Consider the following 15,154-nt stretch of genomic DNA (forward strand, 5'->3'; position numbering starts at 1 on the left):
TACAAAAAAAAACAAGGAAACCCTTAAGGGCTGCTGTGTTTAACAAAATGTGATATTGATTGTACTAATGTGTTCTTCAGAAAGATGTCAGCCAGAGTTTACCAGGTTTCTACCCAGTATGACACAGCTTCCCCTCCATCATTACAGGGGTAGATTATCTTTCCTGTGTGCTGTCATGTTGGACTATAGATCTGGGGCCTGTTCCATAAAGGCCGCTCAAAAAAAGCTAAACTTAAAGTCCTAAACCAGACTTGAATAATTTGTCAAGCGGGGCTAAAGCGGTTCCATAAAGGCCAATTTCAGCTCACACAGTCCTACTAATTCAAGTCAGATTTAAGTAGTCAAGCTAATTGCGCGTGCACCCTATTCTTAAGCAGCCCGAGAGGTAAAACATGGATCATACAATCCACCACGGCAAAAGCAATGCACACGGCCACGTGACTTCTTCCAGAAAGAACGTTCCCTTTAAAACGTGTACAATGACAGCTCCCTCATCCACCGCTTCAATCAATGTAAAACAACACGTCATGATTGACGTTGTGAACGGCAGGCTACGTAGGTCGAGGACCTTTTTAGACCTTTACTTCGTTAATTAAAAAACAGCCTCTAAACTCATCTAAATTGGCTCGTTTGACATTGTTTAAAATAAATATCCTACTATTAATCAATACATTCAGTAGCCTAACTTTTTAACATGGGTTTTGTGTCGGGGAAATGGGGGGCAGATTTAGGTTTGTTTTGCAATTGTAGGCTACTGTTAACAATTATATTGCTTTGATAATTATACTTGGATAATTTAGATTGAGAAATAGGCCTATGCCTGATGCCTAAACATTTGAAATCACAAACTAACATCCATACATTAACGGCTATGGTGTGTAGCCTATCAAAGCATTGTTCATCATTGTTTAATGCATTAGGCTAAATGTTGTAGGCTAATTAAGTTGATTTCTATCAATGTTGAACAGATTGAATTGATGAGAATAAGAAAATGAGAATATACGTGGTAAATCATCGTCTTCCCGTTGGGTCAGTGTTACAGGGACGTCTGGTTAAGCACCAAGTCACGCTAAGCCTGACAGTTAGCCTGACCCTGACCAGACTAGTTTCACAGCCTAAGTTGCCATAGTAACCGAGTTTGAACTATGTTGAGCTAGCTTTATGGAACCGAATGAACTAGAAATGAGTCAGACTAACTGACATTAGTCTGGCTTATTCGGTAAACTCGCTTTATGGAACAGGTCTCGGGTGTTACTGCATGTGCTGTCATGTTGGAATGTAGATCTGGTGTTACTGCATGTGCTGTCATGTTGGAATGTAGATCTGGTGTTACTGCATGTGCTGTCATGTTGGACTGTAGATCTGGTGTTACTGCATGTCCTGTCATGTTGGACTGTAGGTCTGGTGTTACTGCATGTGCTGTCATGTTGGACTGTAGATCTGGTGTTACTGCATGTCCAGTCATGTTGGACTGTAGATCTGGTGTTACTGCATGTGCTGTCCCAGTAGGTGTAGGCCAGTAGTTCTTCCAGCTGTGGGTCATACAGGAGTTCTCTCAGGTGGTGATTGTTGACAGCTTGGCTCCAGACATCACTGCTTTGGTTTGTTTTTTATCGTGGATACGCAGGTGACTCTTCAAATGGTCATTTCTTTTACATGAATAGTCACAGTGTGGGCAGCTGTAGGGCTTTTCTCCAGTGTGGATCCTGCGGTGACTGCCAAGATTAGCGGTACGGCTAAAGGTTTTACCACAGACGTCACATCTGTGGGGCTTCTCTCCTGTGTGGGTCCTGCTGTGCTTCTTCAAATCACCAGTGGAGAAAAAGGTTGCATCACAGATGTCACAGTTGTAGGGCTTCTTTCCTGTGTGGATCTTGCTGTGAATTCTGAAACAATATAGCCGGCCAAAGGTTTGACCACAGAGGTCACAGCTGTAGGGCTTCTCTCCAGTGTGGATCCTGCTGTGAGCTCTTAAACTGCCAGACTGGCTAAAGGTTTTACCACAGAGTTCACAGATGTAGGGCTTCTTTCCAGCGTGGATCTTGCGGTGAACTTGTAAACAGTCAAGCCTTCCAAAGGTTTGACCACAGAGGTTACAGCTGTAGGGCTTTTCTCCAGTGTGGATCCTGCTGTGAAGTTTGACACCACCAGCCTGGCTAAAAGTTTTTCCACAGAGGTCACAACTGTAGGGCTTCTCTCCTTTGTGGATCTTGCTGTGAACTTTGAAATGGCAAGCCCGGCTAAAAGTTTTCCCACAGAGGTCACAGCTGTAAGGCCTCTCCCCAGTGTGGACCCTGTTGTGAGCTCTTAAGTTGGCAACATGGCTAAAGGCTTTACCACAGAGGTCACATATGTAGGGCTTCTCTCCGGTGTGGATCATCATGTGCTGCTTGAGGTTCCTGGATGAGGAAAGGTTCTTCCCACAGGTATCACACTGATGTGTCTCCATAACTCAGGTCTCTCTTTGTTCTCTGTCTGGTGTCTGGAAGCCTCTGTATCTCTGGTTACTGCTCTCTCTGGTTGAGTCTCTCTGGAGCCTTAAAATCATCTCCTCTGTCTAGTCTCCGCCCATGATCAAGTCTGATTGGCCAATAGGAGATCTGAAAGACAGTTCAGAGTTAATAGAGCATTTCAGAATGTTTGTAAACGATAGGCACCAAGATCCTTTTAGGTGGCAGAACGCGAGCGGCTTCCATTGAAGAGATCCAGACGGCTACTGTGTACATAGTTACATAGTTAAAACATTGTGAAATGTTAAGAACGAAGAACATCTTACAGAAATACAAAATACCTTCTGCCAAATTGTTTTCTCATGAGTACAAATGAAGCCAGAGTGATGGAATTGACAAGGTCAAATTAATACACAAATTACTTTAGTAGTATAAGGGTAGATAAGGTAGATATAAACATTATTTTGTTTGTGTCAGGCTACGGCCGACGGTGGGTCTCCCTTCCAAGCAATTTACTAGGGGTGCCATCCATAGTCTAGACATGGTGCCATCCAGTCTAGACATGGTGCCATCCATAGTCTAGACATGGTGCCATCCACAGTCTAGACATGGTGCCATCCACAGTCTAGACATGGTGCCATCCACAGTCTAGACATGGTGCCATCCACAGTCTAGACATGGTGCCATCCACAGTCTAGACATGGTGCCATCCACAGTCTAGACATGGTGCCATCCACAGTCTAGACATGGTGCCATCCACAGTCTAGACATGGTGCCATCCATAGTCTAGACATGGTGCCATCGTCTTTTGCCACCCGGAAGAACGTCTATTATTGTTGTGACGTCATGGTGAATAGGTCTATAAGAATAGATTGACTTTGTCTTTAGAAACATTCACTCTGTGATAACTGCATCTCTAGAGAACTACTTATTTGTATACTAATGTTTTGTTTTACAAAATAATGATATCAACTATATGATTACAAAATTAGCGTGACATGCAAATTAACAATAGAGGGTTTTCACGGCGCGTCATCAGACAGGAAGTCGCCATATTGGAGGCACTCACAACAAAGCACAGGGACTGAAGTATATACCGAACGTCATCAAGGAAAATGGTTAATTATTGCCGTGTTTCAAGTTGTACCAATAGGATAGATCGAGAAAAACATTTGCAAATCAATATTGTCGACTTCCAAAAGTTATTAAAAACCAGGGAGAGGAATGTCAGAGATTATCAAAGTAAAGGAGGCCCTTCGGGTTGACAATGCTCAACCAAGATCTACCAGGGAAAAACAGATTGAGGGTCACTTGGCTACACCTTGAGTATCGCAATGATATCATACAGTTAAGGTTAGGTTGGTTAAAGACGTTATTGCATTACTTACTTTGGCCTTCACAACACAATGGTCGTTGATAACTTGGTACTGCGTCTCCCTCACCCATCCACACACCATCTGGTTATAGGCCTCCAAACCTTTGTAGGATTTAAGGTCTTCCGCTGTGTATGGGCTCGGCGAGAAAACCAGGTAGTTGACTATATCGGGATATGCAACTGAAGGAAGAATCACCGGGTCGTCGCGGATCCAAGAGAGAGCTAACGCTAACTCGTAGGGATCTGCACTGCCAATAAAATGTAATTTCTCGAAATATCGCGCATTTTCTTGTGGTCCAAGTCATTCCCTATATGATTTTCCATCAAGGACACGTTTTGATGAGCTTTTCGGTTGTTTGGACATGGCTTCATTCACTTAAAGTATCCAAAGCGCATAATACTCCATTGTACTCTGTTCAGTTTTTCACACCGAGTGCCTCCACAATGGCCGCACATCCGGGTTACCAGAACGTGACGTCGGTGAAAACCCTCTATACATTTACTGTGGATTGCAATGGCAACGTTTTAAAACCCCAAAAGAATAATACAGTATACTATATTGCGTGTGTCTCCATTTTCTATTTAAGAGCTGAGACTTAGAACGTATAATAAATATTACGTTTTTATTTAGGTAGAAGGCTGCACTTCAGCAATAGAGAACACCTCTCTTTTAATGCTGCCCACAAGAGCCGTAAAATAAAAGTTCACAAAACAAGAGTACGTACTTTGAGACACACAACACTGTCTTGTGACCGCTGCATCTAAAATAATATTAAATTAATTGTGATTGTATCAATCACATAATACAAACACATCTCCATTAATAAAGACAACCACTGAATCTACAGCAACAATGGAAGTAAAGACGAACGGGATAGCCAGCACCGTGGTGATCTCAAAACTAAGCACAAAGCTGCAAATCCTGGACACAACGACGTCAAAATCAATGCCTATAATCCTAACCTTCATAGGTGTTCGATTTGCAACATACCTTTGAACTTAACAATAAAACGTAAGGCATCACATAGTTTACTTTACATACCTCCAGCCTGGGAAACAACTTGAGCTTTGCATTGAGCATAGGAATGTTCTTCTTTTGTTTCAATGGCAGACAGCGACCAAGTTTATGAAGTGCAGTAGCGCCACCTACTGTTTGGGAGTGTGAGATGTGCGCTCTCCCTATGCCGTTGTTAGACCGAGGACAACAGGACACGAGAGAAACATTTTTGGTGGTTCATCCTTTCCATTAGCCTGGCTGCCTGCCAACTTATCCCCGCCACAAAAAAAAAATGGTCGGGAAATTGGGTCTGGGGGTTCTCGTTTGGGGAAAAACTAAAACAGGACCGAACAAAAACAAAACCGAACAGGAGCTGTTCGGACCAATGAAATGGTCAGGGCGGGCTTTATACGACGATGAGAGTTAACGCACTCATATTCTGATTATAATTATGAGGATGACAACATCAGCCTACCTTTGTATAGTTAAAATGAAGAAAAGGAAAACAAGATGCAAGAATGTCCATTATACCTATCTCGTGAGGTGGATTTTCTTTGACTTTAGACAGAACTGAAAATAAGGATATTTTAAGAAATTAGAAAAAAGTATCCACTGGATGAGTTACGTACATAAAAAACACAACAAAGTAACTGAATACTTGGATTCAATAACACGTTATTTGATTTCGTACAACAATAAAAGTTATCAGTTATCTTAAGGGTCCAGGCACATAGGGGTGGACGGCTGGGACCAAAGACCAAGCCCAGCCAACTTCCCATCCAATCACCACGTTTTGTTCACAACACAGGGAAATTTCACAAGCGTTTGTAATTCAATTTTAGGATTAATGTCGGAAAGTGACATGGTCACTAAAAGTGTTTAATATTAACAACAAAAAAGTATCTGATTAAAGGCAAAAGACACCGTGTCAGTGAGTGTTACCCAATGACTGTAAAAAGGTGTTACCTTTTTGCACCAGTAGAGGGCAGTAGTAATGTTCTCATCAGCTCCTCAGACAGCACTGTTCACTGCTGGGCCCTCTAAACGCTGGTCTCATATTACATGGGGTTCCTTTTGACACTTTGCCAAGCCTAGCTTATTAAACAGTAGTATTAATATTAGCCAAGTCTAGCTTAATAAACTGAATGTGAACCCGTGGCTGGGTGGGGTCTGGTGAACCTGTGGCTGGGTGAGGTCAGCATGCACCAGAGAGCCACAGAGAGACTGTATACCAGACTGGGGTTACTGTACAGAGAGACTGCATACCAGACTGGGGTTACTGTACAGAGAGACTGCATACCAGACTGGGGTTACTGTACAGAGAGACTGCATACCAGACTGGGGTTACTGTACAGAGAGACTGCATACCAGACTGGACTTCCTGTGTGGGAAAGCCTGTGATTGGCTGGGTAGAGGAGACCGGGGCCAGCACTGGCCTCACCCAGACCCTGGGAGTTTCCCTCAAGACTTCCTCCAAAGCCGTCACCCTGAGTCATGACCTCGGGCACAGTGTCACCTGATGATGTCAGAGCTGTTGTGACTCTGTAATGTTCTCTGATTCTGCTTCTGCTTCAGCTAAGATGCTGCCTTGAGAGACAGAGGATCCAGAAAGGCATCCTGGCTCGCAAACAGCAAAATGCTACCGGATGCAAGAAGACATCCTGGCATTTTTGGCATACTGTACTTGACATACTATGTATTGGGACATACAAAATCTTTCTGTTATTTTAAATAGTATCTAGTGTAGTACGTAGGTGTTGAGAAGCTGGGTGGCTGTGTCAGAGCAGACGTGAGGGGGTTAACTGGCGGCAGCCATGTTGTATTTCCTGCTCTTATTGTCTCTGTCCTGGAGGGAAGAGGGTGAACCAGCTCACATCCTGTCTGTTAAACCCTTTATCCCCATGACAACCCTGCTCTGCTATAACTACTGGTTCGTGTTGCCGGGGCGACATTAATAGGCTGCAGTGTCTGTGTATGAGAGGCCGTTTAGGAAATAATTCAGACTGTCGTCACACAAACACATGAAACATGAATGTTCACACACGCGTTCATCTGAAAACTCGCATCCACATTAGGTGAAATGCTGCCTTTGACATATCGAAATATCTGTACTTTATACTTCTTACATTTTAAAGCCAGATTCGTTACTTTAGTTGTTATCAGTATTTGGTGGTATGATCAATATTATTTCATCAAGACATCTTTTTTAATTTCCTGGTTATCACGCCCAACAAACATAAGCTACCATGGAGCAAGAAAAGACAGAAGGCAAAAAGAAAAAACAGTTTTGAAAATACTAGAAACCTTTTTTGTGTCGTGTTGTGTGTGAAAAAAATGTTAGCAAAAAAAGTTTTAAAAGGTTAAAGACTGTTTTAAAAGAAAGTTTTGAAAAAAGGTTTTGAAAGGTTGAAATAATATACTTTTTAAAAGGGTTTAAAAAAAGGTTTCGAAACGTAGAAAAAAGGTTTCATTAGAAGTTTTGAAAAGAAGGTTTGCATCATTGATGAGTACTTGATGCAGACTCTTATACACTTTGGCTTCCCATCATGGCCCGTATCAGATTCAAAACTCTGGTACTGACCTTCCAAACGGTGAACGAGACTGCACCCAACTACATCAAGTCTCTCCTTCAGCCTTATACCCCCACCCGCCACCTACGGTCTTCTTCTGACAACCGTCTGGTGGTCCCACCACTCGAGAGCACCCGGTCCCAACACAAGCTCTTCTCCTGTCTGGCCCCCCAATGGTGGAATCAACTCCTCACCTCCATCAGAGACACTGACTGTCTCCCCACCTTCAAGAAACGGCTCAAGACGCACTTGTTCCGGGAGTACAACGGTACTTAGGAATGATTTGCTGGACCTGATGCTAGTTTCCTCCAGGAAAACAATGACTCTTATTGAGGGCCTTGTTGCTCTTGTTGGTTTGTTGTAACTGTCTTAAAATGATTGTACTCGCCGTGAAATATATTTTTGTTGCTTGCTATTCCACAGGTACATTCTTGCACTTTTTGAGGTTCTTGCTGTTTAATTGTAACTTGTCTAACTACATGCTCTTATTGTTCTTCCCTTTGGAACTTATTTGGTTTTCACAATGTATGTTAGGCTACCCGCAATGTTTGGGGCAATCTCGTTGTTATGATCAGTGACCTATGCACTTTTGTAAAACTCTCTCTTGGAAGTCGCTTTGGATAAAGCGTTTCAATGCAATGTCATTGTCACAGACAGCAGCCATTACAGTGTGTGTGCTTGTGGGCAGGCAGGCAGGCGGGCAGGGTGTGTGTGTGGGCTGGCAGGGTGTGTGTGTGTGTGGCCGTGTTGATGCAGCATTTTCTTTATGTTTCCTCTACAACCTCCTCCTCCCTTCCTCTCCTCCACTCCACCCCTCCTTCTCCCTTCCTCTCTCTCCCTCGTCTCTACCCTCCTCCTCTCCTCTCCAACCCCCTTTCTTCTCCACTCTACCCCACCTTTCCACCCACCATACATCTTTAATTCCCAGCCGGAAACAGAAGCTGAGCTCCTCCTGCCTTGGTTTCTTGTCTGGGTCTCCCCTGAACATCCACCCGACCCCCTGAACATCCACCCGACCCCCTGAACATCCACCCGACCCCCTGAACATCCACCCGACCCCCTGAACTCCACCTCCCAGGTTCTTAGAACCATGTGCACAATCTGGTTCCTCGTGGAGCCAGTTCACGTGCAGCCTAACCATTCCTTCACCCACTGAGCTAAGCTTCTGTCACATTTCGGATAAAGAAAGTCACAGAGGCAGGAGATTACAAAACGTTTAGATGTGGCTCCCAAATCACAGCAGTCTGAAAAGCCCCTGTGGGGGCTAAGAGAAGGAGACGTTCTCAAAGCCCTGGCTGGGAGTCAGACTGTTCAGAATCCTGGGTCTTTGTTCACTTCCTGACTAGCCTGTGACTGGTTCCCTGACCCCATGTCGGTGCCCATGAGCAATTTACTTACTCAAAACATGCAAAGGCTCATGGGTAAAGGGACGTGCCTCTGTCCTTCACTGATCCTCAACAGCAGTAGGGTTAACAGTAGGGTTAGGGTTAACAGTAGGGTTAGGGTTAACAGTAGGGTTAGGGTTAACAGTGGGCCTCCCCGACTGGCCGAGGGGGGGCCGAAGGTCTTGTTAGCAGATGAAGACATCCCAACCTGCAAACACTCACTGCAGGGAGGTTACTGTAGCTATGTGTGCATCAATGTGTTTTAGTGTGTATTTGCATGTGCATGTCTACGTGTAGTACTGTTTGTGTGTGTGCGGCTGGGTGCTTTATGTAGTGGAAAGTGCAGCCCAGTGTAAACCACAGAGCTGCTCTAAACTTGGTGTGTTGTGATGTGGTGGTCCAGTCAAGCGTGCCCAGAGGAACACACCCTAGTGTTCCCCTCCTTCTCCTCCCCCCTGCCTCCTCCCTCGCCCTCCTTGAAGACTTGCCCTCCTGTAGGGCAGGCGCGTAGGCAGAAATTGTATTTTGGGCGGGCCAGTGCAAAAGTGAATAGGCCTACAATTTTTCCTTGAAAAAAAAAAAAAACGTAATAATTAGCGCTACATTTTGGCAGACATTTTTGTTGGACGCCCTGTTTCAATTTGTTGTTGTTGCTCGCGTTTAAAGCTTTGCAGTCTAGCACATGTGGTTAGTTTACGTAACAGAAGTGAATTTGACGGATACAGTGTGGACAGAGAGCGTCCGTTGCTACGCGACAGTCGTACACTTGCACCCAGTTACGACACCGTGTTAGAGAGTAGAAAAAAATAATAGACCAACTGCAAAAACAGTGACACCTTTACTTCCACCCGACCCCCTGAACTCCACCTCCCAGCTACACACGCACCAGTCAACTATAAATCAGGTTTATGTTAATATATCTTCTTAAATACATTTGAATAATACAAATAAACTAACAATGCATTTTTATCAAACTTGCCTGGGCGGGCCAGTGAGTAATGTGGGCGGGCCAGTGAGTAATGTGGGCGGGCCAGTGAGTAATGTGGGCGGGCCAGTGAGTAACGTGGGCGGGCCAGTGAGTAATGTGGTCGGGTCAGTGAGTAATGTGGGCGGGCCAGTGAGTAATGTGGGCGGGCCAGTGAGTAATGTGGGCGGGCCAGTGAGTAACGTGGGCGGGCCAGTGAGTAATGTGGTCGGGTCAGTGAGTAATGTGGGCGGGCCAGTGAGTAATGTGGGCGGGCCAGTGAGTAACGTGGGCGGGCCAGTGAGTAATGTGGTCGGGTCAGTGAGTAATGTGGGCGGGCCAGTGAGTAATGTGGGCGGGCCAGTGAGTAATGTGGGCGGGCCAGTGAGTAATGTGGGCGGGCCAGTGAGTAATGTGGGCGGGCCAGTGAGTAACGTGGGCGGGCCAGTGAGTAATGTGGTCGGGTCAGTGAGTAATGTGGGCGGGCCAGTGAGTAATGTGGGCGGGCCAGTGAGTAACGTGGGCGGGCCAGTGAGTAATGTGGTCGGGTCAGTGAGTAATGTGGGCGGGCCAGTGAGTAATGTGGGCGGGCCAGTGAGTAATGTGGGCGGGTCAGTGAGTAATGTGGGCGGGCCAGTGAGTAATGTGGGCGGGCCAGTGTCGCCCTGGCCCAATAGTGGCTACGCCCCTGCTGTAGGGTTACCCTCCCCCTCCTTGAAGACACCCTGCTGTAGGGTTACCCTCCCCCTCCTTGAAGACACCCTGCTGTAGGGTTACCCTCCCCCTCCTTGAAGACACCCTGCTGTAGGGTTACCCTCCCCCTCCTTGAAGACTCCCTGCTGTAGGGTTACCCTCCCCCTCCTTGAAGACACCCTGCTGTAGGGTTACCCTCCCCCTCCTTGAAGACACCCTGCTGTAGGGTTACCCTCCCCCTCCTTGAAGACACCCTGCTGTAGGGTTACCCTCCCCCTCCTTGAAGACACCCTGCTGTAGGGTTACCCTCCCCCTCCTTGAAGACACCCTGCTGTAGGGTTACCCTCCCCCTCCTTGAAGACACCCTGCTGTAGGGTTACCCTCCCCCTCCTTGAAGACACCCTGCTGTAGGGTTACCCTCCCCCTCCTTGAAGACACCCTGCTGTAGGGTTACCCTCCCCCTCCTTGAAGACACCCTGCTGTGGGGTTACCCTCCCCCTCCTTGAAGACACCCTGCTGTAGGGTTACCCTCCCCCTCCTTGAAGACACCCTGCTGTAGGGTTACCCTCCCCCTCCTTGAAGACACCCTGCTGTAGGGTTACCCTCCCCCTCCTTGAAGACACCCTGCTGTAGGGTTACCCTCCCCCTCCTTGAAGACTCCCTGCTGTGGGGTTACCCTCCCCCTCCTTGAAGACACCCTGCTGTAGGGTTACCCTCCCCCCAGCTTCTGCAGATCTATCCTCCAGTTGTAATAAAGGACCCATGCTCAATCTTTTTTTCCCTTTAAATCAAAGATATTTAATATTCAATATTTATATATAAAATACAGGACAATATAAATATAGAAAATGTTATACACTTATTCTTTTGGTTGACAATAATACTGAAGATGTAACACTGCCGGCCTGACAAAAAATAATATTTGTCGAACCGGAGGGCTGTCCCTGTACAGAGGAGTGGAGCCAGACAGCAGGCGGGCTGCAGCGGCCCTACCTCATTATGCCCCATGGTTCCCACTTGTCTACAAAACGAGAATTAGTCTGAATATACAATTGAACACAAGGCATGGAAATGGTTCACATTTGGACTCGTTTGAACAAAAACTACATCCACAGTGTTGATAAAAGTGTTTACAACATAAAACAAATCCAGTTATTATAGAATGAGTTGCTAATATTTGTATATTATTTGTTACAAAAATTGTATGAGCTCTGTGTAGCAGTTTTCAGCTAGAGAGGTGGATGTAAGGGGGAAGGCATGACCAGGGGTTAGAACACATGACTACAAGCTGTAGGTTTAAATTCCCCCTGTACTCTACATATCTTTACTGTACAACATAAAGAGTAAGACGTCACGTCCTTGAGCTACCTTGGTGTACCCAGGCTCATGAACAGCAGAATGAGATCTGTTCAGGTCAGAAAGGTTCAGAAAAACGCTGGTAGATGAGGAGGAATAACAGTTTGAGTCAGTATCTGGGTGGCTTTCTGTATCTGCTAGGGGAGCTGACGTTATTGTCCCTGCTAGTGGAGCTGACTGTTATTGTCCCTGCTAGTGGAGCTGACGTTATTGTCCCTGCTAGGGGAGCTGACTGTTATTGTCCCTGCTAGTGGAGCTGACTGTTATTGTCCCTGCTAGTGGAGCTGACTGTTATTGTCCCTGCTAGTGGAGCTGACTGTTATTGTCCCTGCTCGCCAGCAGCCAGAAATGATCTTGTTGAGGCAGGAATAGCTCTGTGGTCCAGCCTGGCTCTGCCCTCCTCAGCCACAGCTATCTTCTCCTCCCCTCTCTCCTCACGTCCCCTCTCTCCTCTCCTCTCTTCCCCTCCAGTTATTTTCTTCTCCTCCCTCTTCTCCACACCTCCTTTTGTAACCACAGTCATCCTCCTCTCTCCACCAACTGGGTCACAGAGGGCTTCCAGGGTCTGGAGGCTGGAGCCTGGAGGCCGGCTGCCTTCTGCCTGCCTGGTGTGGCTCGTAGGTCCCATTCAGACGGGGGATTGTGTTCCTCTGAGTGTCAAACACTTACATTTGTTGTTTGTCCAGCTTTGCATCAGACAGCCAGGGTTTGGTTTAGTCTGTCAGTATACCTGCAAGTCTAGGCTTCGTCCAAGTGACCCAGTTTATCCTCTCCTCCTTTCTCCTTCCCCTGCCCTCTGTCGCTCAGCACCTAGTGGCTGAGGTGAGGCCTGGGGCTGCGGTGAGGCCAGGGTTTGCGGTGAGGCCAGGGGCTGCGGTGAGGCCTGGGGCAGAGGCTGTGGGCTCAGTCTTGGCCACCAAGAGTCGCAAAGTTTTTCTTGACGAGCGAATCAGCTCACGGCCGCTGTAAGGGAGGAAGGGGAGAGAGAGATGTAGAGAGAGAAGGGAGAGAGAGATGTAGAGAGAGAAGGGAGAGAGAGATGTAGAGAGAGAAGGGAGAGAGGGATGTAGAGAGAGAAGGGAGAGAGGGATGTAGAGAGCGAAGGGAGAGAGTGATGTAGAGAGAGAAGGGAGAGAGAGATGTAGAGAGAGAAGGGAGAGAGAGATGTAGAGAGAGAAGGGAGAGAGGGATGTAGAGAGAGAAGGGAGAGAGGGATGTAGAGAGAGAAGGGAGAGAGGGATGTAGAGAGAGAAACTATACTATACTATACAATGTGTGAGTAACTCCAGGTCTATGGGAGAACCATACTGTGGGACTTACACGTGGTACTCCATGCCAACCAGGCTGATACCGTTGACAGCCAGGATGCGGTCGCCTGGTCCCAGTCTGGGGCAGCCTGCTGCAGGAGAGTCTGGAACCACTGACTTGATGTAAATACCACTCACCCTCAAAGAACACTTCTAGAGAAAGAGGGGGAGAAGAGAGAGAGAGAGAGAGGGGGGGGAGGAGAGAGAGATAGAGAGAGAAAGGGGGGAGAGAGGGACGAAGAGGGAAAGAGAGGGAGAGGAGAGAGAGAGGTGGAGAGGGGAGAGAGAAAGAGAGAGAGAGAGAGAGGAAAGAGAGAGAGGATGAGGAGGGAGGTCTGTGACACACAAACCTTAACTATGATGTTGTACACGACTAAAGGACTGTTACACACTACAGGACTGCAGTTTTCTCTAAGGCCTGGAGGGGGAGCTGTGTACAGCAAGTCTCCCAGGTGCAGTCAGGTTCCTATATTATCAAAAACCTGCAGCCCAATGCTCCAACCACCAAGCTACACTGTACGTCATCTTACATTTTCAGTCGTTTATAAAATTGCTTCAGCTATTCTCCATTGTCCTATACAACTGGTGGAAGGAGGAGAATGTGATTGGTCAGCTCAGCTGTCACTCACCAGTCCGTCCACCAATGCAAGGCCCAGACCGTGAGGACCTCTGTGCAGCTCCACAATGAACACATCATCATCACCAGTCCTCCTGGTATTACAGCCGACAGCTGGCAGAGAGAGAGAGGGAAGACAGAGAAGGAAGAGAGAGAGGGAAGAGAGAGAGGGAAGAGAGAGAGAGAAGAGAGAGAGGGAAGAGAGAGAGAGAAGAGAGAGAAGGAAGCTCGATATATATCGAATATTAGCGATAATATCGCAATAATTTTGACGACGATGTAAAATGTGAAACTGTTTGTTAAAAACTGAAAATTGCACGCACACAGGCACTCTTTTTTGCCTCAATTTTTGTCCTGTCACATAAGCTCCTCTGCATGAATTGTTCCATGTGAGGTCCATTTTGTCAAGTTGCAAGTACCATGTTATGGCAACTGCTTAAATATGCACTACACATTTTGTACTTTGTAACAATAGCTGTTATATCAACAACAATCTAAATTATTTTTGTTGTTTTCAAGTGGGGGCAAAAGAAAATCATGTTTTTTTATTATTTAAATGCAAATGCAAACAGATCTAAATGAATATTTCTGTTCCCGTGCTAAATTATGTTGTATCCTTGGACAAGGCACTTCACCTACTTGCCTTGGGGGAAATGTCCCTGTACTTACTGTAAGTTGCTCGGGATAAGAGCGTCTGGTAAATGACTATATGTAAATATATCAAATATCGGAAAATTGTATATACTGTGTTGAAGCCAACCTACTGGGCGTGTGTCCTCGCGGCCCCTCCTGCAGCCCTGCCTCCACAGGCCCTGCCTCCACAGGCCCTGCCTCCACAGGCCCTGCCTCCAGAGGGCCTCGCTCCAGACCCTGGGGGGTGTTGGGGGGGGTGAGGAGGCAGGAGGGGTCCAGCGCCATGCCCCGGGGGCTCTTCCCCGACCCAGGCAAGGAGCTCTGCAGCTCCAGGCTACGTAGCTTCTGGGTGAGGACCGCCCGTGCCCCCGCCCCACTGCTCAGGCTGCCCTGAGGGCCCCGGGGCTGGGGGGCAGCTGGGGGGGCCACTGGGGGGGCCACTGGGGGGGCCACTGGGGGGGCCACTGGGGGGGCCGCAGGGGCCCTTCTGAGGGGGGCCGTGGTAGGGGGAGGAGAAGAGGGAAACTGGATATCAGGGGGGGTGCTCATAACCTGAGGGACAAGTGAGGTGAGGGAACAGAGAGAGAGAAGGAGAGAGAGGGAGGTGGGAGAGGGGGAGGAGAGGTGAGGGGAGAGAGAGAGAGACAGGGAGAGAGAAGGAGAGAGAGGGAGGTGGGAGAGGGGGAGGAGAGGTGAGGGGAGAGAGAGAGAGAGAGAGAGAGAGAGAAGGAGGTGGGAGGAGAGGTGAGGGGAGAGAGGGAGAGAGAGACAGGGAGAGAGAGAAAGAGAGAGGGAGGTGGGAAGGAGA

General features: G+C 47.2%; 2 protein-coding genes across 2 annotated transcripts in view; both read right to left on the reverse strand.

Moving 5' to 3' along the window:
- Positions 1-1,431: 1,431 nt before the first annotated feature.
- On the reverse strand, positions 1,432-4,913 carry LOC146254148 (uncharacterized). Its single transcript, XM_084677496.1, has 2 exons — positions 4,868-4,913; positions 1,432-2,600 (listed from the first exon to the last, which is right to left on the reverse strand). The coding sequence occupies exon 2, from the start codon at positions 2,447-2,449 to the stop codon at positions 1,556-1,558; it is 894 nt and encodes a 297-aa protein (XP_084533622.1). The 5' UTR covers positions 2,450-2,600; positions 4,868-4,913; the 3' UTR covers positions 1,432-1,555.
- A 6,293-nt stretch (positions 4,914-11,206) lies between these two features.
- Positions 11,207-15,154, reverse strand: part of radil2a (Ras association and DIL domains 2a) — a 16,763-nt gene continuing 12,815 nt past the window's right edge. Inside the window, exons 13-16 of the mRNA XM_084677522.1 lie at positions 14,478-14,898; positions 13,727-13,827; positions 13,111-13,250; positions 11,207-12,753 (exon numbers count right to left, since the gene is read on the reverse strand). Coding sequence (XP_084533648.1) covers positions 12,594-12,753; positions 13,111-13,250; positions 13,727-13,827; positions 14,478-14,898 — 822 coding nt within the window. The 3' untranslated portion in view covers positions 11,207-12,593. The remainder of the gene's footprint in view (positions 12,754-13,110; positions 13,251-13,726; positions 13,828-14,477; positions 14,899-15,154) is intronic.

Source organism: Hypomesus nipponensis, chromosome 17, assembly GCF_054491055.1.
Source record: "Hypomesus nipponensis isolate SF chromosome 17, ASM5449105v1, whole genome shotgun sequence".
Classification (NCBI taxonomy): domain Eukaryota; kingdom Metazoa; phylum Chordata; class Actinopteri; order Osmeriformes; family Osmeridae; genus Hypomesus; species Hypomesus nipponensis.

Excerpts from the sequence above, each read along its gene's own strand:
- LOC146254148 (XM_084677496.1), bottom strand. The coding sequence starts at position 2,449 with ATGGAGACACATCAGTGTGATACCTGTGGGAAGAACCTTTCCTCATCC.